Raw genomic sequence first — 26,196 nt, 5'->3', positions numbered from 1 at the left:
TTTGGTGCCAATACCATGCCGTTTTTTTGTTATTATAGCTTTGTAGTATAGTTTAACGTCTAGTATTGTGATGACTCCTGTTTCACTCTTCTTGATAAGGATTGCTTTTCTGGGTCTTTTATTTTTCCAAATGAATTTCATGATTGCTTTTTCTATTTCTATAAGGAATGACATTGGGATTTTAATTGGAATCATATTGAATCTGTATAGCGCTTTTGATAGTATGGCCATTTTGACAATATTAATTTTGCCTATCCAAGAGCATGGGAGATCTTGCCATCTTCTGAGGTCTTTTTTTCAATTTCTTTCTTTAGTGTTCTGTAGTTTTCATCGTACAGGTCTTCATCTCTTTTATTAAGTTGATTCCCAAGTATTTTATTTTTTTTGAGGCTATTGTGAATGGGGAGAGTTTTCCTAATTTCTCTTTCAGAGAATTCATCTGTGATATATAGAAATGCATTTGATTTATGGATATTGCTTTTATATCCTGCTACTTTGCTGAATTCATTAATTAATTCTAGAAGTTTTCTGGTGGAGTTTTTTGGATCCTCTAAGTATGGAATCATGTCATCAGCAAATAATGATAGTTCGAATTCTTCTTTTCCTATTTGTATCGCTTTAATTTTTTAAAATCTGTCTAATTGCTCTGGGTTTCAAGGACTATGTTGAATAGAAGTGATGAAAGAGGGCTTCTCTGTCTTGTTCCAGTTTTTAGAGGGAATGCTTCCAATTTTTCTCCATTTAGAATGATGTGATGAAAAAGAAAATATCATGACAGACGCTATTGAAATAAAAAAGACAATTAGAAACTATTTTGAAATTTTTTTTTTAAAGAGAGGGGGGAGAGAGAGAGAGAGAGCGAGAGAGCGAGAGAGAGAGCGAGAGAGAGAGAGAGAGAGAGAGAGAGAGAGAGAATTTTTAATATTTATTTTTAGTTCTCGGCGGACACAACATCTTTGTTGGTATGTGGTGCTGAGGATCCAACCCTGGCCGCACGTATGCCAGGCGAGCGCGCTACCGCTTGAGCCACATCCCCAGCCCCTATTTTGAAAATTTATACTGCAGTGAAATAGAAAACCTCAAAGACACTGACAAATTTCTAGAGGCATATGATCAACCCAAACTGAGTCAAGAGGACATCCACAATTTAAACAGATCAATTTCAAGCAAGGAAATAGAAGACACCATGAAAAGCCTACCAACCAAGAAAAATCCTGAGTTCTACAGCTGAGTTCTACAAAACCTACAAAGAAGAATTAATACCAATACTCCTCAAATTATTCCATGAAATAGAAAAGGAAGGAACCCTTCCAAATTCATTCTATGAAGCTAGTATCATCCTGATACCAAAATCAGGTAGAGACACCTCAAGGAAAGAAAATTTCAGACCAATATTCCTGATGAACATTGATGCAAAAATTCTCATAAAAATTCTGGCAAATCTCATACAAAAACATATTTAAAAAATAGTGCACCAGGATCAAGTGGGGTTCATTCCAGGGATGCAAGGATGGCTCAACATACGGAAATCAATAAATATGAAGAATCATATGATTATATCAATTGATGCAGAGAAAGCATCTGACAAAATACAGAAGCCTTTCATGTTCAAAACACTAGAAATACTAGGGATAGTAGGAACATATGTCATCATTATAAAAGCTATCTAAGTATGACAATATTTGAGGCAATATCTAGGATTCCTAAGGCAACAAATTCAGGCATGACTTCAGCAAAATGGCTCCCTGTGCACAGCTCTCTCTGCTTATAAATTGAGAAATGCAGAACACTTCTCAAGCAACATCCTGCCAAGCTGCTCCTGGATCAGTTAAGTTCAGATTGCCTTTCTGTTCTACAACTATTTCCATGCCTAATTTGTGCACAATGTCTCTTTCTCATTCCTTTTGTGTTACCTCTCCCTCTGTTGTGCTTTGGTGCTGCTACCACCACTAGATTCAGCACTGCTCCAAAGACTAGAATTTCTGGGTCTCTCCAAGTCTCTGTCTAATAATAAACTTCAGTGAATTTGCTCATCCATCTCACTGAATAGCTGTTTTCTAGCTGCCTTGATTCTGAACTTTCTTTGTCATTTAAAATAAATGCTCTCTCCTATTTTTTGGAAGAGTTTGAGATGGATTGGTATTAAATTGTTAAATGTTTGGTGGGATTTATCAGTGAAGCCATCTGATCTGCTGAGATTTTCTCTCTTATTGAGTCAGTTCTGGTAGTTAGTTGTTGTGTTTCTAGAAACTTTTCCATTTCATCTAGGCTACTAAATTTGTTGGTATATCACTGTTCATAATAATCTCTGGTAAACCTTTTTTATTTCTTACAAAATCATTTCAGATTTTAGTGATTCAAGTATATATTTTTTCTTCATCAATCTAGTTCTTCAATTTTGTGGATCCCCTGCCAATCCTACAAAGAACCAACTTCTTCTTTTTTTTTTTTTTTTTTGGTACTGAGAAGTGAGCCCAGGGGCACTTTACTGAGCTATATCCCAGCCCTTTTAATTTTTATTTTGAGACAGGGTCTTGTGAAGTTGTGTAGGGCCCCACTAAATTGCTGAGGCTCCCAAGTTGCTGGGGTTATAAGCATACATCATCATGCTTGGCTCCTAGCCAGCAAGGTTCTTTCTCCTTTCGTATTTATCTATTATTAATTCATATATCTTTTATGTTGTATTTGTGTCATATTTAAAAATAAAGTTTAAGGAGAATTAAGAACTTTTGTTCAATAAAAGATATAATTAATAAAGCCAAAAAGCAACTGAGTGGAAATAGATATTTGCTATACATGCATTTGAGAAAAAATTCATATCTAGAACTATGAAGAATTTCTGTGAATAAATAAAAAGATAGCTCAACAATAAAATAGATTCCTTTAACAGGCACTTCATAAAAAGGGAAGAATCAAATAGACAATAAACATAGGAAAATAGATTCAATATACAGTTATCAGCAAAGAGATTAAAGCCACATTCATAGCTAAGATGAATATTATCTATAACAGTTTGTCAATATCTACTAAGCTGAACATATTCCAATCCTATAAATCACTCCCAGTAATATACTCAAGAGAAATATATACAGATAATCAGTAAAGTGCATGAACAAGATTGCTATTAACAACACTTTTTATATTAGCCTGAACTGGTAACTACCCCAAAGTCTTGTCAACAACAAAATGGAGAAGTAAATTATGGCATATTCATTGTAGTGGAATACTATATAGCAATGAGAATGAGGTAAAATTATATATAATGGGGTTAAATCTCACAAATGTAATGCTGAACAAAAGAATCCGGGAGGGAAAGGGAGAAAAAAAGGGAAATCACATGGAAATGGAGGGAGCCCCTCATTGTTATACAAAATTACATATAAGAGGTTATGGGGGGAATGGGATAACAAACATGGAGGGAAATGAATTACAGTAGATGGGGTAGAGAGAGAAGATGGGAGGGGAGGGGAAGGGGGATAGTAGAGGTTAGGAAAGGTAGCAGAATACAACAGTCACTAATATGGCAGTATGTAAAAATGTGATGTGTAACCGATGTGATTCTGCAATCTGTATTTGGGGTAAAAATGGGAGTTCATAACCCACTTGATTCTAATGTATGAAATATGATATGTCAAGAGCTTTGTAATGTTGTGAACAACGAATAAAAAAAAAAAGAATCCAGAAACAAAAAAGTACATAATCTGTGGTTGCATTTATGTAAAGTACAAAGACAGGCAAAATTAATGAATAGTGTTGGAAGTCTGGAAAGGTGTTAACCTTGGTAAGGAGGAGAAGGTGAATAGGAAGGTATATAGGAGCTCCTGGGATACTAATAATGTTCTATTTTTTAATCTGGGTAATGGTTATACAGATGTATTCATTTTGTGAAAAGTCAATGATCTATGCATTTATGATTTTGCATCTTTCTGTATTTATATTCGTGTAATATGTTTTTAAAAAGGAGTATGGGAGGGTCTGAACTGTTGATATCATGCCACTGATTGAGGAATCTAATTGGTCTTCCAATTCTTTCTATTTGATTTCTAGAAAACAAAAATAAGGGTAATAACTAATAGAATAGAAGTTGAAAGTAAAGCTTTCAACTGATAAGTGGGGAAAGTGAGTGGACAGAAGGATGTACAACAAAATACATTCCTTTAATTGAGTACTCTTTCTTCCTTTGCCTTGGTTCTCTATTAAAGCTTAACCCATTACATCCCAAGTAAATATATCAACAAAATTGATACAGGCACATTAAAATAAGTTGCAAATCAAATTCTAGAACTAATACATGTTATAATAATAGCATTATTTTATTATAATTATATTCTTTTTGTAATGATTATATTGTATATTATTTACTATATTTAAATCATGTTCTATAATTATATTGTACCTTATATATTCTGCTTAAATTTTCATAGTGTTCCATATATGAGGATGATGGCACAAAATGGATTAAACAGTGCCATGAACTATGTTAGAAAACACTGAGTTTATTAGATAATTTTTCAAAGGACAGATTATGGTGCCTTTACTCTAGTTGTATGAATTCTTAGTTCCTTTTGGAATGGAACCCACCACCCTGGAGTGCTCAAGTGAGCAATAAGAAAGAGTAACTCATTTAAGCTGTTTTTTCCTGAAGGTATCCTCCAGACCCTCTTCTAACATCGATCCAGGCAACTATGTTGAAGTGAATGATTCACTCACCCATCTACCCTCTAAAGTGGTGATACAAGACATTACTATGGAGCTACACTGTCCACTTTGTAACGACTGGTTCCGTGATCCACTGATGCTAAGCTGTGGTCACAACTTCTGCCAAATCTGTATCCAAAACTTTTGGAAGCTGCAAGCAAAGGAAACCTTCTGTCCTGAGTGTAAGATGCTATGTCAATATAGCAACTGTACATTTAACCTTGTGCTGGAGAAGCTGGTGGAAAAGATTAAGAAGCTTCCACTACTCAAAGGCCATCCACAGTGCCCAGAGCATGGAGAGAACCTGAAACTGTTCAGTAAGCCAGATGGGAAGTTGATCTGCTTTCAATGTAAGGATGCACGGTTATCTCCGGAGCAGTCTAAGGAATTCCTGAAAATCTCTGATGCTGTTCGTTTCTTTACGGTGTGTGAGCCTTGGCCTTGAGCAATCTCTTAGGAAAGCTAGGAAAAATTTTTTGTAGGACTGTTTCTTCTTTCTTCTTCCAACTTCATCTCTTCATTTAAATAATAATGAGAAAGCTCATGTCTTGCAAAGTTCTTTCTGTAAAGTTACTGCTTATGGGAAAGGAACAGTTGAGGAATTCTGGCTGACTCCCTCAGTCACATGCTGTATAGAATGTGAGTGTATAAGATATTACTCTTGTTATAGAAGGTTTGAAATTTGGTCAATTTTAAGATTAATATAATAACAGAAGAAATATAAGAAAGTCTACTATAGATAGTTAAATTTTGTCACAATTGTAATTCTTAAGTGTTTAGAATTTCTGAAGGGATTGGAGAAAGCTGATATAGGAGATGTATTGTAAAAGAAAAGGATATGACTTTAACTGGGAAATAATTTGGCTTTGGATGGGCAGAAGGAATAAACAAATGTTTTAACAATGTAAGTAAAAATATAGATGGTGAGAACAGTGCAAATAGAGTGAAAAATGTGGAGTTTTATTATCTACTTCAAATCTCCATGACTAGCTAATAAGAAAGCAAAACTAAGTTTTTCTTCTGCTTTTAATTTTATTCACAATTCTTGAAAGAGACAGGAACTATGCTATAGGTGAAGGGAAAGAGATTTGCAGCAAGAGCTTGCTTTTCCCCAGCCCACTAAGGCTTTGGGAATGTCCTTATGGCCTTTCATCTCTCAAGCTGGTTAGGTTAATTCTGTTTGGTGTTCCTAGGATGAGCTTGCAGTCCATCAGAGTCAACTGGAAACAACCCTGAAGGATCTTCAGTCTCTGAAGGCCATGCAGAAGGATGCTATTGCTGCTTACAAGGTGAGAAGCAGGGTAGAGGGTTATGAGATAGAACTAGAATACACCCTGGTAACTTCAGCTGCATAAGTAAAATGTATATATTTTATATATATAAAATCTATACACTAAATGGCACTTGGGGTATAGAACTGGAAAACTGACACTGTAGGATGAAAAGCAATATGTTGGTGAAATTTTTTTGCCAATAGATGAGCAACAGAGCAGATTGACTTTCCCCTAATATGCTGATCCTTTTGATGTTTTGGTAACTAGGTGATTACCGTGGGGTTATGCTCTGTGTGGTATCTTTATCCATAGTAAAATAAGGCATTTACTAGAAAAATCCACTAAAAATCCACTTCTTTCCTTTGGGTTTATAGCCAGGCACTTCTGAACCAAGGTCTCTCAGGTTACATGTGTTTCCCATCTGATTTGGTCTTTCTTGGCTGCCCACACTCAACCTCACAGGAGTTCTAGGATGAAATTAATGGTTAGAGATTTGGCAAATTAGTCCCTAGGTTAGGGAGCTAAATTGGGAGTTCTGCTTATTCACTAATTATTCTATGTAGGAGAATCTTCTGTGACATTTAGTGTCTGGAAGAAGAAAGTTATAGGAAGAGGAGAGAATGTATGGAAAACACTATAGGAAGGGAGTTGCTATGTTAAACAGAAAAAGGGGCAATAAAACTGGAATATTCTAGGGCTGTTGATGTAGTTCAGTGGTAGAGCACTTGCTTGGCATAGTCAAGGCCCTGGGTTAAATCCCCAGCTCTGGGGTATAAAAAAGAAATGCTGGAGCATGCTAAGCAAGATGATATTGAAGAGGCAGATATGAGCCCAATCATGTAGGTCATTGTGTAGATAATGTTAAGCATTTTAAACTTCATCTTCTGAATAATGAGAAAACATTAAAGGATTTTAAACAGGACATGATTTCATCTTATTTTGAAAATATTTCTGATAGTTGCATGAAGAATGGATTGGAAAGGGGCAATGACAAAGATAATAGTTAGAAGAAGGCGTGGTCCCGGAGAATGATGGAAGTGGCTTGGACTATAAAGGCAGTGAAGATGCAGAGAAATGAACAGCTTGAGCATGTTTATTTGGGGATAAAAGTACCTGTAGTGATTGATTAGATGTGAGGGGTGAATGGAGATATCAAATAGGCAGATGGATATAGGAATCTGGAGCTCAGAAGCTGGTTTATTTTGGAGATGTCAGCATTTAAGGCCACAGGTGGGAAAGGATATTGCCTAGAAAGAAAGTGTAGAATGGGAAGGTGAATGAACTTTGGACAGAATATCAAGTAATTCTAATATTAGACTTGGTTAGAGGAAGTGGAATCAATAAGACTGAAAAATGTTGATGAGAAAGATAAAAAGGAAACTGGAAAAGTGTGAGCTAGAAGAGAGAGGGAGTTAAGACTATTTTAAGAGTGCAATAATGATGGCCAGATGCAGTGGCATGCTCCTGTAATCCCTACTATTCAGGAGGTTGAAGCAGGAATCCAAGTTTGAGGCCAGTCTCAGCAACTTAGCAAGATTTATCTCAAAAATAAAAAGGGCTAGGGATATAGCTTGGTGGTAGAGTCCACCTGGGTTCAATTCCTAGTACCACAAAAAAGTGCAATAATGATAGACATAGAATCTAAGTTGGATAAGAGGGCACATGAAAATAGAAATTTATGAACAGTAATGGAGGTGTTGCTGAATACAAAGTTTTAATGAGATTCAATAGCTGTTGCAACAGGGGTACATGAGTAAGTGAGTTTGGAGTATAAAAAGTTATTTTGGAGATGGTGCAATTGCTGGGAATGAAAAGATTCTAGGAGTGACTATAGGAATAAATGGATAAAGCTATAAATCATTAGAAATGAAGAGGGTGAAGAACTGAGAAATCAGTATGTCAGATGGTTGGTACACCTGTGAAGAGGTTGAAATCACCCAAGAAAAGAAGTTCGAATGTGGTGGTTGTTAATTTCAGTACTTCACACATTGCTCATATCCTGTTTCTTCTACATTGTCTTGGCAGCAGGAGTGGCATCTCCTTGGTTCTGGTTTCTAGATAGAGAGTTCTTACGGGCCTCTAATGGTCTCGGTCTAATAGCACTACTTGGTAGATATTGGTTTACCAATAAAAAAGGTATTCTTATTCATTCTATAATGTTTGACTAATTCCCAAATACTCACCATCCCATCATTGCAATGAGAACCTAGAGACCACTTTTGGCTAGTTCATCCTGACCTATTAAACTGGCCAGGAAAAAAGGAGTAAGTCTCCTAAAAGGCTCCTTTGAGTAGGGCTGAAATGTTGATACTCAGCAGCTATTTATATGCATTTTTCTGCAGTGGTATTTCTCCATGTTGTGTTAGTGTTGGTGTGGGTCCCCATCCCCAAGTGCTAGTCTCAGTAATAACCATGGTGATGATAATGGAGGTTTCCAGGAAAACAAGATACATCTGCAGCAACACGTGTCCTTGGAGTTTCTAAAGCTGCATCAGTTCCTGCACAGCAAAGAAAAGGACCTTCTAAGTGACCTCCGGGAAGAGGGGAAAGCCTTGAATGAGGAGATGGAGATGAATCTGAACCAGCTTCAGGAGCAGTGTCTACTTGCCAAAGATATGTTGGTGAGCATTCAGACACGGCTGGAACAGCGGAACTCCTTCGATTTCCTCAAAGTGAGACTCCATAACAACCCCATTATGGGTACATTTAAGAGGGTGGAAGAGGGTTGTGAAGGTTGCAGTTGTGGCTTTTCATGATCAAGGGAAAACAAAATAAAACAGACTACTGTAGTGCTTTTAAGATTCTCTGAGAGAAAAGCAGGAGGCTACTTTTGCTTTATGCTCAGCAGGAAACTTTAGTTTCATGCTCCAAAACAAGGGAATAAAATCCAATTAATAGGGCTAGGGTTGTGATTCAGTGGTGGAGCGCGTGCCTAGCCTGCATGAGGCACTGGATTCAATTCTCAGCACTGCATATATATAATTAAAAATAGGGCTGGGGATGTGCTCAAGCGGTAGCGCGCTCGCCTGGCATGCGTACCACATAAAAATAAAATAAAGATGTTGTGTCCACCAAAAAACTAAAAAATAAATATTAAAAATCTCTCTCTCTCTCAAAAAAAATAAAGGTCCATTAACAACTAAATTATATACATATAAATGAAGTTACTTTTAGCTGTGCGCAATGGCGCACACCTGCAATCCCAGTAGCTCGGGAGGCTGAGTCAGGAGGATTATGAGTTCAAAGCAGCCTCAACAAAAGCCAGTACATCTATAGCACAAACTAAGAACATACTAAGCAACTCAGTGAGACTCTGTCTCTAAATAAAATAAAAATAGGGGACCAGTGGTTAAGTGCCCCCCCCACCAATAAGAAAAGAAGTTACTTTTAAAAAATCCAATTAATAACACTTCATGTTGATATCTTCCATCAAGAATTTTGATGCTTTATTTCTCAAAAATAAGAATGTTGCACCCTGTGTTCAATCTTTGGCTCTCAACAACAATAAAATAACCTATCTGCCAAACTTTTGCTACCTGAAATTATAACTCTAAAATGATATTGGTCATCACCTCAGTACTCAAAAGCTTAATTAGCCAGAGTAAGGAAAAGTGTCTTTAGGATTGAAATATCTACTGCATTTTTCTTTTGAGATTATTTGGAAATATGAACAAAAATAGCTTCACCTTAATTATTGTCTTATTGGTTTCTCTCTTATTCCCCATAAAAAAGAATTCTAGAAAATTAGAGCAAGGAAAGGGCAGTTTATCCTGGGTTAGATTGGGAATGCAGAACAGAAAAACGCATTGGAGGATGAAAGGAATCGTAGGAGCTGAGTTGGGGACCATCTGCACAGAACCCCAATTTTTTTAAATACTTTTATTTATTTGTTTATTTATTTATTTTTTTATGTGGTGCTCGGGAAACGAACCCAGTGCCTCGTGCATGCTAGGCAAGCGCTCTACCATTGAGCCACAATCACGGCCCAGGACCCCAATATTGATGATCAAATTTTGGTGATAGTCAGAATATTGCAGAAATTTTTGGAGGTGATAAATGAGCATTTGACTTCTCTTTCTCCTTTCTTCTTTTAGGACATCTCAAATCTCTTGGATAGGTAAGTGTTTCCCTATGGTACTCTTTCTACTTTTCTTTAGTCCTTAGAGAATGTCTAAGAATAAATGATTTATGTCTCTCACAGTTTGGAGCAAGGAACAAGGGCGCTGGCACCAAGAGAACTTATCTCCAGAAAGCTGAACCCAGGCCATTTCAAAGGTCCTCTCCAGTACATGATGTGGAGGGAAATGCAATCCACTCTCACTCCAGGTATCAGTGGTTAGGAACTATTGGTTCCTAGGGCTCCTAATGTATGGTTCAATTGTGGAACCTCTTTGGCTCTAATTAGTCTGAGGCAGGAGGAAGGGTGGAATTTAGCCAATAGAAAGCTAGCTGGTATTGACTGACTTTCTTCTGTTGCTATGATATAAGAATATATGATTTGGAACTGGTAAATAGATAAGTGGTCTATCAAATGTGGCGACAAAATTTTATCTTGTTTTGCTAAATCAGGGTTTCTTTGCCCTAAAGGAGGAGGTTTTCTTTGCATATTTGTTGTATTTACATAGGGTCTTTACAAGTCCTCTTGTGTTTGATGTTCATAATATAGAGTATAACATTTTAGAAGATTGTATAGAGATATTCAGTGCTTCAGAAGAAAACAGATAATTTTAATAAATGTGTCTGAAGGAGACTAGGTTTCTTTTATTCCTGAAGATATCAAAGGATTGAGCAGGATAGAAATACACAAATGGCATTTCAAGTACATTAAATAGTGTTCCAAATTAAAAAAAAAACTTTATAGAAATGAAGTTTTAATAGGATTCATATAGAGATATTATTATTATTGTTTTTAGTTATTAATTTCATTAAAATCACAAATCTATCCCTGTTAATTTTCCAGGTAATTGACATTGAAAAAAATCAACTTTATTGCAGTAAAATTAACACAGAGAAAATTCACCAATTTTACATACATTACACCCAGAGTACAATTTGATGAGTTTTGACAAACATATGCACTTTTATAAATATCACCATAATCAAAATATAGAAAATCTCTCTCACCTCAAAAAAGTTTCCTCATGCCATTTTGCAATCAATTTCTTCCTTATAACATCAACCCAATACTCACTTATCTGCTTTATTCACCTTAAATGTATCTTTTTCTAATTTTTCATATAAGTGAAATTACTTATGCATCTTATTTTTTGCACTTAGCATAATGCTTTCTGACATTTATGTTCTTGCATGTGTCAATAATTGTGTTTTTTATTTTGATATATCACAATTTGCTTAATTATTCATCAACCGATGGACATTTGGGTAGTTTCCAGTTTGGGGATACTATGAATAAAGTTGTGTGAATATGTTTACAAACATTTGTATTTTATTTTATTTGGGGTAAGTACCTTGTTGTGGGATTTCTGGGTGTGTGTTAAGTGTATGATTAATTTTATAAGAAACTACCAAATATTTTTTTTTTCTGAAATGGCAGCACCATTTCACACTCCCACCTGCAATAGATGATAGTTACAGTTTCTTTACATCTTTGCCAAAACTTTATATTGTCAATCTTTTTCATTTTAACTATTTTATTGGAAGTATAGTATCTCATTGTGTTTTTAATGTGTATATCTCTAATGAGCAATCCTATTGAGCATTTTTTTCTTTTTTCCTTTTTTTTAAAGAGAGAGAGAATTTTTTAATATTTACTTATTTTTTTTTTTAATTTTCGGCAGACACAACATCTTTGTTTGTATGTGGTGCTGAGGATCGAACCCGGGCTGCACGCATGCCAGGCGAGCGTGCTTGAGCCACATCCCAGCCCTGAGCAATTTTTTTCATGTGCTTCTTTGTCATTCATGTAAATGTAAATGTGTATATATATATATATATATATATATATATATATATACATATATACACACATACATTTAACAAGGGGTGCTTAACCAGTGAGCAACATCTCCAGCCTTTAAAAAAATTTATTTAGATTTATTTATTTTATTTCTTTTTCCATCCTTTTAACTCATTTCTGTTTTTTACATTCTTAAGTATGTTTTAGGTAGCTACATGCAGTTAAGTTTGCTTTTTAAAATCCAATTTGATAATCTCTCCCTTTTACTTTAAGTGTTTTGAGTATTTACATTTAACGTAATTCATATGATTTTTGTTTAAATCTACCACCTATCTTTTGTTCTTTAGACATGCCTTCTTTGGGATGGAGTGCCTTTTATTTTTCCTTTTCATCATCTTATTGGTTTATTATTTGTACTTCTTTGTTTTTTAATATATAAATTTCTTTAGAATTTTACAGTATACATCTTTAACTTATTCCATTGCACTTTTTGCATTCTACTTTTCCATTCTTCATTCTTTCTGCTATCATTTTTCACATATTTTTTATTTCTATAAGTTCCAGATTCCTCCTACATTGACTTTTTTTTCTATAAATAGTTAACTTTTTTTTTTTTTTTTTTTGTAGCACTGGGGATCAAACTCAGAACTTTGGGCATTCTGGGCGAGTACTTTAACTGGGCTTCATCTCCAATTATATTTTAAAAAGACAAAAAATGAAGAAATGTCTTCAAAAAATTTTTTTGTACTTGTAGATGGACAGAATGCCTTTATTTTATTTATTTTTATGTGGTGCTAAGAATCGAACCCAGTGCTTAACACATGCCAGACTAGTGCTCTGTCACTGAGCTATAGCCCTAGCCCTGAAGAAATGTTTTTTATATTTACATATTTATAATTTCTTCTTCATTTATTTGTGTAGAGACAAATTTCCATCTGCTACATCTTTCCTTCTACTTCCTTTAATAATTTTTATAATGCAAATATGCTGCATTGTAAAGCTGATGATGGATTTCTTTTTCAATACTTTAAGGATGTCACTCTATTTTCTGACTTGCATAGTTTCTGATGAGATGTCTAATTGTCATTCTTATCTTCATTTTGGGGTATGGGCTTTATTTAATTATTTATTTTTTACCTTTATGATTTTCTTTTTGTCACCTTCTTCCGCCAATTTGATTACTCAAGGTGTGATTTTCATTTTCTTTCTTTTTTTTCTTTTTCTTTTTTTTTTTTTTTGGTACCCGGGATTGAACCCAGGGGTACTTAACCACTGAGCCATATCCTCAGCCCTTTTTTGTATTTTATTTAGAGACTGAGTTGCTAAGTGCCTCACTAAGTTGCTGAGGCTGGCTTTGAACTTTCCATCTTCCTGCCTCAGTCTCCTGAGTCGCTGGGATTATAGGAGTGTGCCATCACACCCAGCTCAAGGTGTGATTTTTCTTTTATTTATTTTTCTTGTTGTTCATTGAGACTCTTGGATCTATGAGTTCATAGTTTTCATCAAATAATGAAATAATACCCACTATTTTTTTTTCTCTTCCTCCTCCTTTTTTGAAATGGGGATTCACTATGTTGCCTAAACTAGCCTCAAACTCCTGGGATCAAATGATTCTCCTGGCTCAGCCTCCCAAATAGCTGGGACTATAGGTGTATACCACTATGCCCAGCTTCTTCAAATATTTTTTTACCACACCCCTTTTTTCCTAAAGGAATTGTAATTTTACCTATATTAGAAATTTAATGTTGTCAAATTGCCTTATGTCATCAATGCTCATTATTTTTTAGGCCTTTTTCTTCTTATGCTTCATTTTCAATGCTTTTTTTTTTTTAATTCCTATTCAAATTCTTTTGTCCTTTTTTCTGCATGCCTAATTAGTTTATGCTGAACAGGATATTTCTTTTTTATATATATTTCATTTAATTTCTACAAATTTCATTTGGGTCTTTTAATACCTCTGTTTTCTCTCCTCATCATGTTCCTGCTTTCCTCTACATTCTCAGGCAAATAGAAGATATTTATAACATTTCAATGTCCTTGTCTACTAATTCTATATTGTCATTAGTTCTGGGCCTGTTTTTATTGCTTGATTTTTCTCCTAACTGTGGGTTATATTTTCCTGCTGATTTCCATGGCCACTAATTATTTTTATTTTTAATGGGGTTTAGTTTTAGAACACTTTTAGATGTGTAAATTTTATAGAAAAATTAAGATGGTAGTAGAGTTCTCACATACTCCTTCCCTCTTTCCTATATTATTACCCCCTTACATTTAATAATATGTATTTTATAACTAATGAACCAAAATCAATATGTTATTACTAACTAAAATCCACAGTTTCTTTAGACTTCCTTAGTTTTTTTTAAACATTTATTTTTTTAGTTGTACACAATACCTTTATTTTGTTTTATTTATTTTTATGTGGTGCTGAGGATCGAATCCAGGGCCTCGCACGTGCTAGGTAAGCTCTCTACTGCTGAGCCACAACCTCAGCCCGCAACTTCCTTAGTTTTTACCTAATGTTATTTTTTGTTTCAGGTTTCCATCTAAGATGCTACACTACATGTAGGTGTTATGTTTCTTTAGGCTTCTTTTGGAAGTGACAGTTTCTCAGACTTTTTTTTTTTGAGGAGTACTGGGTGTATGTTTTGTAGGATGCCACACTATTGCATTTACTTAATGGTTTTTTTCTTATGATAAATCAGACAGGTTCTGAGTTATTGCGAAAAAGACAACAGCAGTAAAAGTGTCATTTTCCTCACTTCATATCTAGCATACACACTGTCAATAGGATTTATGACTGCACATGGCTGAGTAAGTGTTTGGCAGGTTTCTTCACTGTAAAGTTACTTTCTTTTCTTCCTTCCATACTGTACACAATGGAAGGCAGTCACTATGTGTAGCCCACACTTAAAAGAGTGAATAATTATGCTTTCCCCTCCTTGAGGGTGAAGAATCTACATAAGTTATTTGGAATTATGCTGAATGGGAGTCTTGTCTCTTCTGGATGCTTTGGATGCCAAATATTATGAATTTTATATTGAAGTTTTGCTGTATTTTAAAGTAGTTCTTTAGGTTATATTGGATTTAATTCTGGCATATAGTCAAGTTACATGAAATCTTTTTGTTCCTTTTAAGGCTTTATTTAAACTTTGATAGAATGGTTCAAGAACAGTCTTTCATCTAGGGCTAATTTAGCTCATTTTCTATGGTAACTCCCCTCTGAGTATTCTTATTTTCCCATTCTGGCTTGCAAGACTGAAAACCATTCTCAATCTTGTGTGAGATTCAGAAATTGTTCAGCCTATTGATTTTGAGAGGTTCTTTTTACACCCTATACAAGTGCAGACCAGTACTCAGCTGTATCTTTGAGGGATATTCAAAGGTCTCTGTGTAGCTCCCTCTTCTATGTTACTCTGTCCAGCAAATTCTAGCTGCCTTGATATAACAGTGATTTCTTCTTGTACGCTTTGCCCTGCAAAGTCAGACCTCATTTTTAGCAATCGTTTAAAGTGAAAACTGATTTTTACTTTTTCATCTAAGAAAATAAAATGGGATATATTTAAAACATGACCATTTATTTACTTATTTATTTGGGATGGAACCCAGAGCCTTGCACATTCTAGGCAAGTGCTCTATTACTGAGTTACATCCTCAGCTCTTTTAAATTTTATTTTGAGATGGGAACTTACCAAATTGCTGAGACTGGCCTCAAACTTGGGATCCTCCTGCCTCAGCCTCCTGAGTGGCTGGGATTATTACAGCCCACCATGCCTGGCTTATTACAATCTTATTATAATGCTTTATTCATTTATATATTCTTCCCTTATACAGAGTGGGAGACTTTTTTCCCTATGGTAACTGTGGTCAGGCCTTGGTAAAATATAAACAAGGAAAGAAAGAACATATACATTTAAGAATGGAGCTCTTAATAGAAAACACCAACAGATAAAGGGCAATGAAATCCGTCAAAGAGGCTGAAGAGTTCTAGCAGGAGAAATAAAAGTTAAATCACAAAACAAGGTTAACATGGAATCTATGGAAAGAGTGTTAAGGAGAAGTGAGTGGTCATTATGCCAAATTCAGAGACAATAATTAAGAAAGTAACTGGAAAAATAAATGTTTGAATCAAATATCAGAGACTTAGATATGGACAATTTCAAGAGTGGAAATGGGTAGAAATTGTGTTATTAAGGAGTGAGCTGGAAACCAGGCAGTAGTGATCACTCATGAGAAGTTTGACTAAGAGAAGGTGAGTATAGCAGTGTAAAAGTTTTTTTTTTTGTGTGTGTGTGTGTGTATGGTGTGTAGTGGGGTGCTTGGGATTGATCCTAGGGTATCCACACATGCCTTGGAAGCATTCTATCACTGAGCTACATCCCCAGCTCCAAAGAGTATTTTAAAAACATGCTAAGGAAGAGTATCCTTGTAGAAAGACAAAAATCAAGGGTACAAGAAAGGACATAATCGGTGGAAATAGGGAATATTGAGTGAGAGTTAAGGCAGAGAGAGGTATTGACCTTCCTCAGTTTCTTCTGGGATAGAAGAGATAAAGTTGGTAGAGGCAGACAATTTTGTCAGGGACTTTTCTGTATGAATGGGAAAGACAGAGGGATTCTTAAAAAATGTACTTTACTCCTCTGTGAAGTAGAAGATGAAGACTTTGCCTGGGAGGGGATAAGTGGAAGAATAGAAGGTTTGAGGATGGAGTTAAAGATTTGAAATTGCTTTTGTAAAGAATCAGAGAGGAGGGGCTGGGATTGTGGCTCAGCGGTATAGTGCTGGCATAGCACGCGCAGAGCCCTGGGTTCGATCCTCAGCACCACATAAAAGTAAATAAATAAAACAAAGGAATTGTGTCTGACTACATAAAAAATATATATATATTTTAAAAAATCAGAGAGGATTTGATTTGGTAAATAAAGGGTTTCTAGGCAGTATTGATGGTCATGCTCTGAGTGAAGTAGTAGTTTCTGTATGCATACTCTTGTGATTTTTCTCCTGTAGTAGTCAGAAGCTGGGATGTGAATTTGAATGGCAGGATAGATCCAGGGTTGAAGAGTTGTATAGTGGGTGCTACAGGAGCAGAAGAAGATAAAAAGTATTAAGGTTATAGGCAACAAAGCAACCAAAGCTGAGCTGTTCAGAGAGGATTTTATGCCAGAAAGCATAGTTTAGGATGCCATGAGAAAAAAGGAACTAGAGATGTTCACGAAATTAAGTGATGGGTTATAAGGAGAGATGAGAGTGAGAAAGCTTAAGAAATAAAAGATTGGAATATCTGAATTTAAGATTTAGAGAAGGAATTGATCCCAATGACTACATGATGTGAAATTTGATCACTAATATGGATAGCTGAAGTAGAATGAAGTGAGTCCCCAGGAGTTAAGTCAAGAACTTTCAAAGATGGAAGAGTGGTGGCTATATCCAAGAGATATAGGCTGGATTTGGGGTAGAGAAGTAAAATTGACCCAAAGTTCAGGGAGTTCCAGGAAGTTTGTTTATAATAGCATCAAACAGAGGGTTGTAAAAATAGAATGACAATAATCTACAATGAAGAGTGATTTTTACATAAGGATGGACAATAAAGTAGTAGTCTAGAAGTGGCCATTGTGGCTACTGGATCTATGGCACCTGATTTAAAGAATGAATAGTGCTGTGAAAGCTGTATTTTTTGGGGGGAAGAACCATCAAGTTTCTGTTAAAGCAAAGAGATGATGAGAGAATTCTATAAATTGAGGTTTTAAGAAAGTTAGTTAAGGAAAGAGTTCCAAAGGGCAGAGCAGAAAGAGTTGGGTGAGAGCACTGAGAAGATATGTGAAAGGAGGGGAAGCAAAGCACAGCATAATAGGATAAGAGTCAGGAGAAGACAAATCATCAGAGGGGTGTTTACATTCTTCATGTTAGCTAAGGATAACATGATTACAAAGACATGATAGAATTAGTTGGTGTCAAGTTTCCAAAAGGAATTTTTTTTTGTGGGGGGGCGGGTACTGGGGATTGAATTCTGGGGCACTCGACCATTGAGCCATATCCTCAGTCCTATTTTGTATTATTTTTTTTTTATTTAGAGATAGGGTCTCACTGAATTGCTTAGCACCTCACATTTGCTGAAGCCGGTTTTGAACTCATGATCCTCCTGCCTCAGCCTCCCCAGCCACTGGGATTACAGGCTTGTGCTTCAAATGGAATTTTGATCAAAGTTCATTTATTCATTTAATAAACAGTTACTTGAACACCTAAGAACAGTGCCAAAATTTAAACATAAATGAGGAAGTAAAACAGATGAAGTCTCTGCCTTCCCAAAGATTACATTCTAGTGACAGAGATGGACAATGAGCTAGTAAATAATTTCACACAGTGATAACCACTGTGAAGAAAATAAACCAGGGTACACTCAATAAATAACTTTTTCATGAGAAAATAAAAAGCAGGATAAGTGCATAAACAATGATGGATAGATGAACATCCTGTTTCAGAACGAACAGAGAAAACATCTTTGAGAAGGTAGTTCCCTTCTCCCTACATTGTATTGGGAAAATTTCCAAATGTATAGAAAATTTATAAAATTTGCAAGGAACACCCTATATTTTTAAAATTGCTTTTATTTTTTAAATACATGACAGCAGAATGCGTCACAATTCTTATTTCACATATAGAATACAATTTTTCATATCTCTGTATATAAAGTATGTTCACACCAATTCATGTCTTCATACATGTACTTTGGATAATGATGTCCATCACATTCCACCATCATTGCTAACTCCTACCCCCTCCTTTCCCCTCCTACCCTTCTGCCCTATCTAGAGGAACACCTCTATCTTTACCTATAACACCTATGATAGATTATTATCAATGTTTTATTGCCTTTTTATGAATAGAGGCCTGAATAATGCGAAGTGAACCATATGGGGAGAAAGAGTATTCTGGGACAATAGAAGAAAGAAGGTGTAAAGATCCTAAAGTAGAAATGAGTTTGAAATATTCAAGGAACTGCCAAAAGGCAAGGGTGGATTTATCATAGTAAACAAGAGGAAACATGGTGGAGATGAAGTCAGAGATGTGGGTAAATCATGTGTCTTTTATCATCTTTGTAAGGACTATGGATTTCATCTTGGGTGTGACAGGAAGCCTAGGAGTATGTTGAATATAACTGCATTCATGTTGTGAGCAAAATAGGTTGCATATGGGCAAGAATAGAATTAGAGTAAAAAGCTATTGCAGTAGTTCTAGGCTAATGTGTTTATGGAAGTAGTCAGCCGTGTTTAGGCTCAAAATATATTTTGAAGGTGGAGATGACAGAACTTGCTATTAGAGTGAATATGGCATGAGAAGGAAAGAGGACATAGAGCTGACTCCCAGCAGTCTTCAGAGTCAATGCAGGCTGTGAACTAGCTGGAAGTGTCAGAGGCTTAGTGATGAACAGGGATTTTAAAAGGTTGGTAAGAGGTCTTTCTGGTAACTTCCAAAGAAATTCTAGTCTTCACATTAGAAAGATTAATAACCCAAAGTGCATGGGGATGTATGAGGGAAAGGGGAATCAGCCTATATGGAAAAATTCAGGATTTTTAACACTTCAAAGTCTCTCATTGGAAGGAGAAGTCCTTGGGATAATGGAAAAGACTCAGGCTTTTTTGGTAACGAGGAGTTGCACTTAACTGATCTCAACTTTTTTTTTTTCTTTTTGGTACTGGGGATTGAACTCAAAGACATTTTATCACTGAGCCAAATCCCTAGCCCTATTTTGTATTTTATTTGGAGACAGGGTCTCGAGTTGCTTAGCACCTTGCTTTTGCTGAGGCTGGCTTTGAAATCGCAATCCTCCTGCCTCAGCCTCCCAAGCTGCTGAGATTGTAGGCGTGCACCACTGCACCCAGCAACTGATCTCACTTTTAAGGACCAATAAATCCAACAACAAATATATATATATATATATATATATATATATATATATATATATATATCTATGTCTATTATGTTTCCTTTATCAAATTTCATGCCAAGGTCCAGTTGTCTTACATCTGCAATTTGTGTCATCTTCTTACTGATCTGCTTCCAACCCCTCTTCATTTAGAATTTTTTTTTAATAAAAACTGCTGTCCTGTGATTTGTCTAAACCAATACTTGTTAAGCCATTAGTATTGAAGAGCCAGCTTTTAAAAATTATTTTCAAAAATTTAATTGACATTTAATTTTTTATTTTATTTTTTAAAAATATTTATTTAGTTGTAGATGAACACACAGTATCTTTATTTATTTTTATGTGGTGCTGAGGATCAAACCCAATGCCTCACACATGCGAGGCAAGCGCTTTTACCACTGAGCTACAACTCCAGCCCCCTTGACATTTAATTTTTAATTGTACATATATAGTAGGTACAGTATAATTCAATACATGTATACAATGTTTATGATCAAATCAAGGTTAATTTATATATCTGTCTCCTCAGACATTTATACTTTCTGTGTCAGGAACCTTTAAACTCTTCTAGTTATTTTGAAATATATAAAAAATTGTTGTAGCTTATAGTTACCTTGATGTGCTATTCAACAGTAGGATGAATTCCTCCTATCTAATGGTTCTTTGGTACCTGTTATCCAGCCTCACTCTACCCATTATCTCCACTACCATTCCTAGTCTCTAGTGACCATTATTCAACTCTACTCCTATGAAATGAAATTTTTTTACCTTTCATGTATTTTTAAAATCTCCACTCTTATCATGGAGTGATATTTCTGTAGGATACAATATAAATTAATTACCTGAAACTGTAAAATTAAAAAAAGGGTAACAAAATACAAGATCAATTTTATAATAATTAGGTTCAAGTGACATAAAATTACTGTCAGATTGGCTAATGAAAGTTTCTTAAAATTCACTCTCAATATAGGTATTACCTTGTCCCAGACTGGTAACCACACAATTTGTGGACCACATTCAGAGTAGCCATGGCATAAACCATTCCAGATATCAGATGTTTCATATATGTTAAGTCAAATATAAAGTTTCTACCACTGACCTGTAACCTCATTTACAGCTCAGTTTTATCTGTCTCTCACTTACAGGTAAGCTCTTACTTCTCTGTTACATGAGCAACTATATTTAACTCCTTCTTTTTATCTGCCTTTGCTTACTCAAAATATCCTACATTTCGTACACATTATATCACAAGTAAAATACTTATTCTCCTTACAAAGCTTTCCTAGGACAACTATATCAAATTTTTACCCATTTGGCATTTGAATTTTTTGTATTTATCAGTATAAATTTACATTATTTGTATTATTTCCTATAGTAAAATATAAATTACTTGAGAGTAAAGCCTAATTTTTACTCTAAATATAAAAATGTATAGAAATAGCAACATGGATACCCAAACATTAAGGAGTATGTAAAATATTGCCTGCCTAGGAGTTCATGGACATGGGGAATAAAGTTCTGGTGTCTATGTAAATATGTCTTTTACTATGGGAATTTGCATTCACTCCCTTTTTCCCCTACACCCTGCTTTGTCTTATTTTCTTACTAGGCCTATCTCCATTAACTCTGGACCCTAAAACAGCTCACCCAAATCTGGTGCTATCCAAAAACCGGACGAGTGTGTGGCATGGTGACATTAAGCAGGTAATGCCTGATGATCCAGAGAGATTTGACTCAAGTGTGGCTGTACTTGGCTCAAAAGGCTTTACATCTGGAAAGTGGTACTGGGAAGTAGAAGTGGCAAAGAAGACAAAATGGACAGTTGGAGTTGCAAGAGAATCCATCATTCGGAAGGGCAGCTGTCCTCTAACTCCTGAGCAAGGATTCTGGCTTTTAAGACTAAGGAATCAAACTGATCTAAAGGCTTTGGATTTGCCTTCTTGCAGTCTGAAACTTACTGACAATCTCAACAAGGTGGGCATTTACCTAGATTATGAAGGAGGGCAGGTATCCTTCTACAATGCTAAGACCTTGACCCACATTTATACCTTCAGTTGCATTTTCACAGAGAAACTTTATCCCTACTTTTGTCCCTGCCTTAATGATGGTGGAGAGAATAAAGAACCATTACATATCTTACATCCACAGAATTAGTCATACTATTGTATAAATTCAGAGAATATTAAAGAAGTATTGAAATAGTTTACCAGTCTCACTGGATTCTCTTCCCAATTTATGGGGAACTCTGTAATAATGAAAAGTAGGGTTCTCAAACTGAATTCCATTCTCAGTGTCCTAAATGGATTTCACCAGAGCCTTTCAAGATGACCTTCTACTTCTCTGAAGTCTTCTACAACACAGAAGCCACTCTCCTCTAGTGACCATCATGTTCTTGGTACTGGAGCAAACTGCAACTTGAGTTTGTGGTGCTTGGTAACCCTTTAAAATATGCCCAGGTATACTATCATGATATCATTATTTTCCAGCATAGTGACTCTAGGTTGATTAATTTTCACAACGTGCCTCTTCTTCTTTCTGTTATCTTTTGATAATTTTCATTTCCTTTCGCTTCTAGAAATTTTTACTGTAATCTTAAAAACTTCCTCCAGAGACTTAAAGAAAAAAGAATGAAATTAGTTTATAATTTTGTATTAAATTTTCTCAGCATACTTTTTAGTCTAATGAATCTCAGACATGTTTTCTTCCTTTCTCAATCCCTTTTCCTGTTTATCTATGTTGAAGGACAGTTGTTTCTCTGTGTTGAAATATATTTTAGTATTTCCATCTACTTTTGATATATCCTTTTTCATCAGTCTTGCTTACAATTTTAATAGCAGCACTTTTTATCTTGATCTCCAATATACTCATCCTTCAGTTTGTTCCTTCCAAGTCTAAAGTTCTTAGTATCATTGATCTCAGCAGTACTCTCAATGAAATGTCCTTATTTTTCTTTCCTTAGAAATCCACATCTAAATTTGTTTTGTTTTCTACAGCTAGAAGTTTTGAGAGGACTTTTTAGGACCTGCATTGTTATCCTTCTAAAATTACAAAAAGATTTTTTTTTTTGCAAGGCAAAAGCTGGTGGTCCCATTTGTCTATTGGGAGAAATAATATTATAGATAATATTAATAAAGCATTGGCATATATGACATGCATATATTTAAAATTTTTTTTTAGTACTGTGGATTGAACCCAGAGGAGATTTACCACTGAGCCACTTTCCCAGCATATATATATATATATATATATATATATATATATATATATTTTTTTTTTTTTTTTAGACTAGGCCTTGCTAAGTTGCTAAAGCTGGCTTTCAACTTGCAATCCTCTTGTCTCAGCCTCTGAAGCTACTGGGATTACAGGCATGTGCCACCATACCCAGTGAGGCAGTTTTAGCTTCTAAAAGCTCTGAGGTGATTCTAATGTGTGGTTAGGGCAGAAAACCACTGAGCTAAGATAACACACTTTATTTTTAAAATCTTTTTATTTTAAAAATAATTCAAATTTAGGGCTGGGATATACCTTAGTGGTAGAGTACTTACCTAGCATGTGTGAAGCCCTGGTTTTAATTTCTAGCGCACTACACACACACACACACACACACACACACACACACACTCTCACACTCAAACTTACAAAAAAAGTTGTACATGTGAATGATAAATTCCCATATATTTTCCATCTAGACTCAGCAATTATTAAGATTTTGCCACATTTTCTTGGTCTCCCTCCTCCACACCCATCCCATATGATTTTGTGCATGTATATAGGTAAATATTATTCATTTATTTTTGCTGAACCACTTTATATTAAATTGCAGGCACTGTAATTCTTATTCCTTATACTAGCAAGTATCTCCTAAGAACCAGGTATTCTCTTACCTAAGCACAGCACTAAATTATGAAATTCAGAAAATTGATCATTGACACAATACTAGTAGCTAGCATATAGTCCATATTAAATAAGTATTTTTAATGGCAGAATTTTAGGCACTTGGTAAAGAATTTCAAGTACCATGACAAAAAAGAGGGTCTAGTGCTTTCTGTTAGAATTCTAAATAATTGGTATCTAAAGTCTGTTTTGAGGACAGACAAGTGCTAGAATTCAGAGAAAAATATACCACAGTGAATCTCACCATTATCTCACCCACAAGACACTAATTAAAAAAAAAACAAAAAACCTACAAGTAAAAAGCAGGAAAGATCGGTAGAGTAAAGGGAAGGGAAAAAGGGGGAGGAGGGCAGGGAAGGGGAAATACTGGGGGCTGAATTAGAACAATTTATATTCCATGTTTTTATAATTGTAATATATTCTATTGTCATACATAACTAAAAAGAACCAATTAAAAGTAATTAACAGAATAGGACAAAATTCTATGGAAAAGTTGAGTAAGTTGGAAATAGTGAAGGATGAATAGGTATGAAAATATTTTAATCTAAATTTGGAAAATAACTTCTTTAAAATGAATATTTATATAATAATGGTTGCATAATGATATTAATCAGAAATTAACAAACTGTATACTTACAGTGAGAAAATTTTACAGGATAGGAATTATACTGCAAAAATGCTTTTTTTTTTAAAGAAAAAAAAAAGAATTTTTTTTAAATGACCATGGGAATAACAACAGACTATAGGCATACACATATGTTCCACTATTTGTAGGTATTTACCTTAATATTTTCTCTGACATAATAATCTCAGCTCTCTAGTATTTTGTTTTCTAGAAAAAAAAACTTCAGACCAAAACCTCTAATAAACATAGAAGCAAAATTCTCAATAAAATTCTGGCAAATCAAATTCAGAAACATATCAAAAAGATAGTACACCACCACGATCAAGTGGGATTCATCCCAGGGATGCAAGATTGTTTCATCATACGGAAATCAATAAATGTAATTCATCACATCAATAGACTCAAAGATAAGAATCATATGATCATCTCAATAGACGCAGAAAAAGCAATTGAGAAAATACAGCACCCCTTCATGTTCAAAACACTAGAAAAATCAGGAATAACAGGAAAATATTTCAACATCATAAAAGCTATCTCTGCTAAGCCCCAGGTCAACAACATTCTAAATGGAGAAAAATTGAAGGCATTCCCTATAGAAACTGGAACAAGACAGGGATGCCCTCTTTCACCACTTCTACTTAACATAGTTCTTGAAACACTGGAGCAATTAGACTGATGAAAGAAATTACAGGGTTAGGAAAGGTAGCAGAATACAACAGACACTAATATGGCATTATGTAAAAATGTGAATATGTAACAGATGTGATTCTGCAATCTATATTTGGGGTGAAAATGGGAGTTCAAAACACAATTTGAGTCTAATGTATGAAAGATGATATATCATGAGCTATGTAATGCTTTAAATAATCAATAAAAAATTAAAAAAAAAGAAGTTACAGGGATATGCATAGGAAAAGAAGAACTTAAATTAGCACTATTTGCTGATGAAATGATTCTCTACCTAGAAGACCCAAAAAAGTTCCACTAGAAAACTTCTTGAATTAGTAAATGAATTCAGCAAAGTATCAAGATATAAAATCAACACCCACAAATCAAAGGCATTTCTGCATATCAGTGACAAATCCTCTGAAAGGGAAATGAGGGAAACTACTCCATTTACAGTAGCCTCAAAAAAAACCCCAAAAAAACAAAAACCAAAAACCAAACAACAACAACAACAACAACAACAACAACAAACCTTCAGAATGAACTTAACAAAAGAGGTAAAAGATCTAAACAATGAAAACTACAGAATGCTAAAGAATGAAATCAAAGAAGACTTTAGAAGATGGAAAAATCTACCTTGCTCTTAGATAGGCAGAATTAATATTATCAAAATGACCATACTACCAAAAGCACTATACAGATTTAATGCAATTCCAGTCAAAATCCCAATGGCATTCCTCATAGAAATAGAAAAAGCAATCATGAAATTCATCTGGAAAAATAAGAGACCCAGAATATCTAAAGAAATCCTTAGCAGGAAGAGTGAAGCAGGTGGCATCACTATACCAGACCTTAAGCTATACTACAGAGCAATAGTAACAAAAACAGCATGGTATTGGCACCAAAACAGACTGTTAGATCAATGGTACAGAATAGAGGACACAGAGACTAGCCCACAAAATTACAATTATATTAGACAAAGGTGCCAAAACATACATTGGAGAAAAGATAGCCTCTTCAACAAATGGTGCTAGGAAAACTGGAAATCCTTATGCAACAAAACTCAATTGAAAGTGGGATCAGGATTTAGGAATTAAACCAGAGACCCTGCGTCTAATAGAAGAAAAAGCAGGCCCTAATCTTCATCATGTTGGATATGGCCTCAACTTCCTTAATAAGACTCCTCTAGCGCAAGAAT

The 26,196-nt window shown here is 35.0% G+C and overlaps 1 protein-coding gene across 1 annotated transcript in view; it reads left to right on the top strand.

Moving 5' to 3' along the window:
* The window catches only part of TRIM69 (tripartite motif containing 69), a gene marked incomplete at its 3' end in the record, with an annotated part of 36,437 nt that extends 14,470 nt beyond the window's left edge, over positions 1-21,967 (top strand). Inside the window, exons 2-7 of the mRNA XM_081292870.1 lie at positions 4,646-5,122; positions 5,892-5,987; positions 8,411-8,644; positions 10,067-10,089; positions 10,174-10,298; positions 21,423-21,967. Coding sequence (XP_081148996.1) covers positions 4,646-5,122; positions 5,892-5,987; positions 8,411-8,644; positions 10,067-10,089; positions 10,174-10,298; positions 21,423-21,967 — 1,500 coding nt within the window. The remainder of the gene's footprint in view (positions 1-4,645; positions 5,123-5,891; positions 5,988-8,410; positions 8,645-10,066; positions 10,090-10,173; positions 10,299-21,422) is intronic.
* Positions 21,968-26,196: the final 4,229 nt, after the last annotated feature.

This window comes from Spermophilus citellus (assembly GCF_964194105.1).
Source record: "Spermophilus citellus genome assembly, chromosome: 4".
Classification (NCBI taxonomy): Eukaryota; Metazoa; Chordata; class Mammalia; order Rodentia; family Sciuridae; genus Spermophilus; species Spermophilus citellus.
This window is presented reverse-complemented; position numbering and strand designations above follow the sequence as displayed.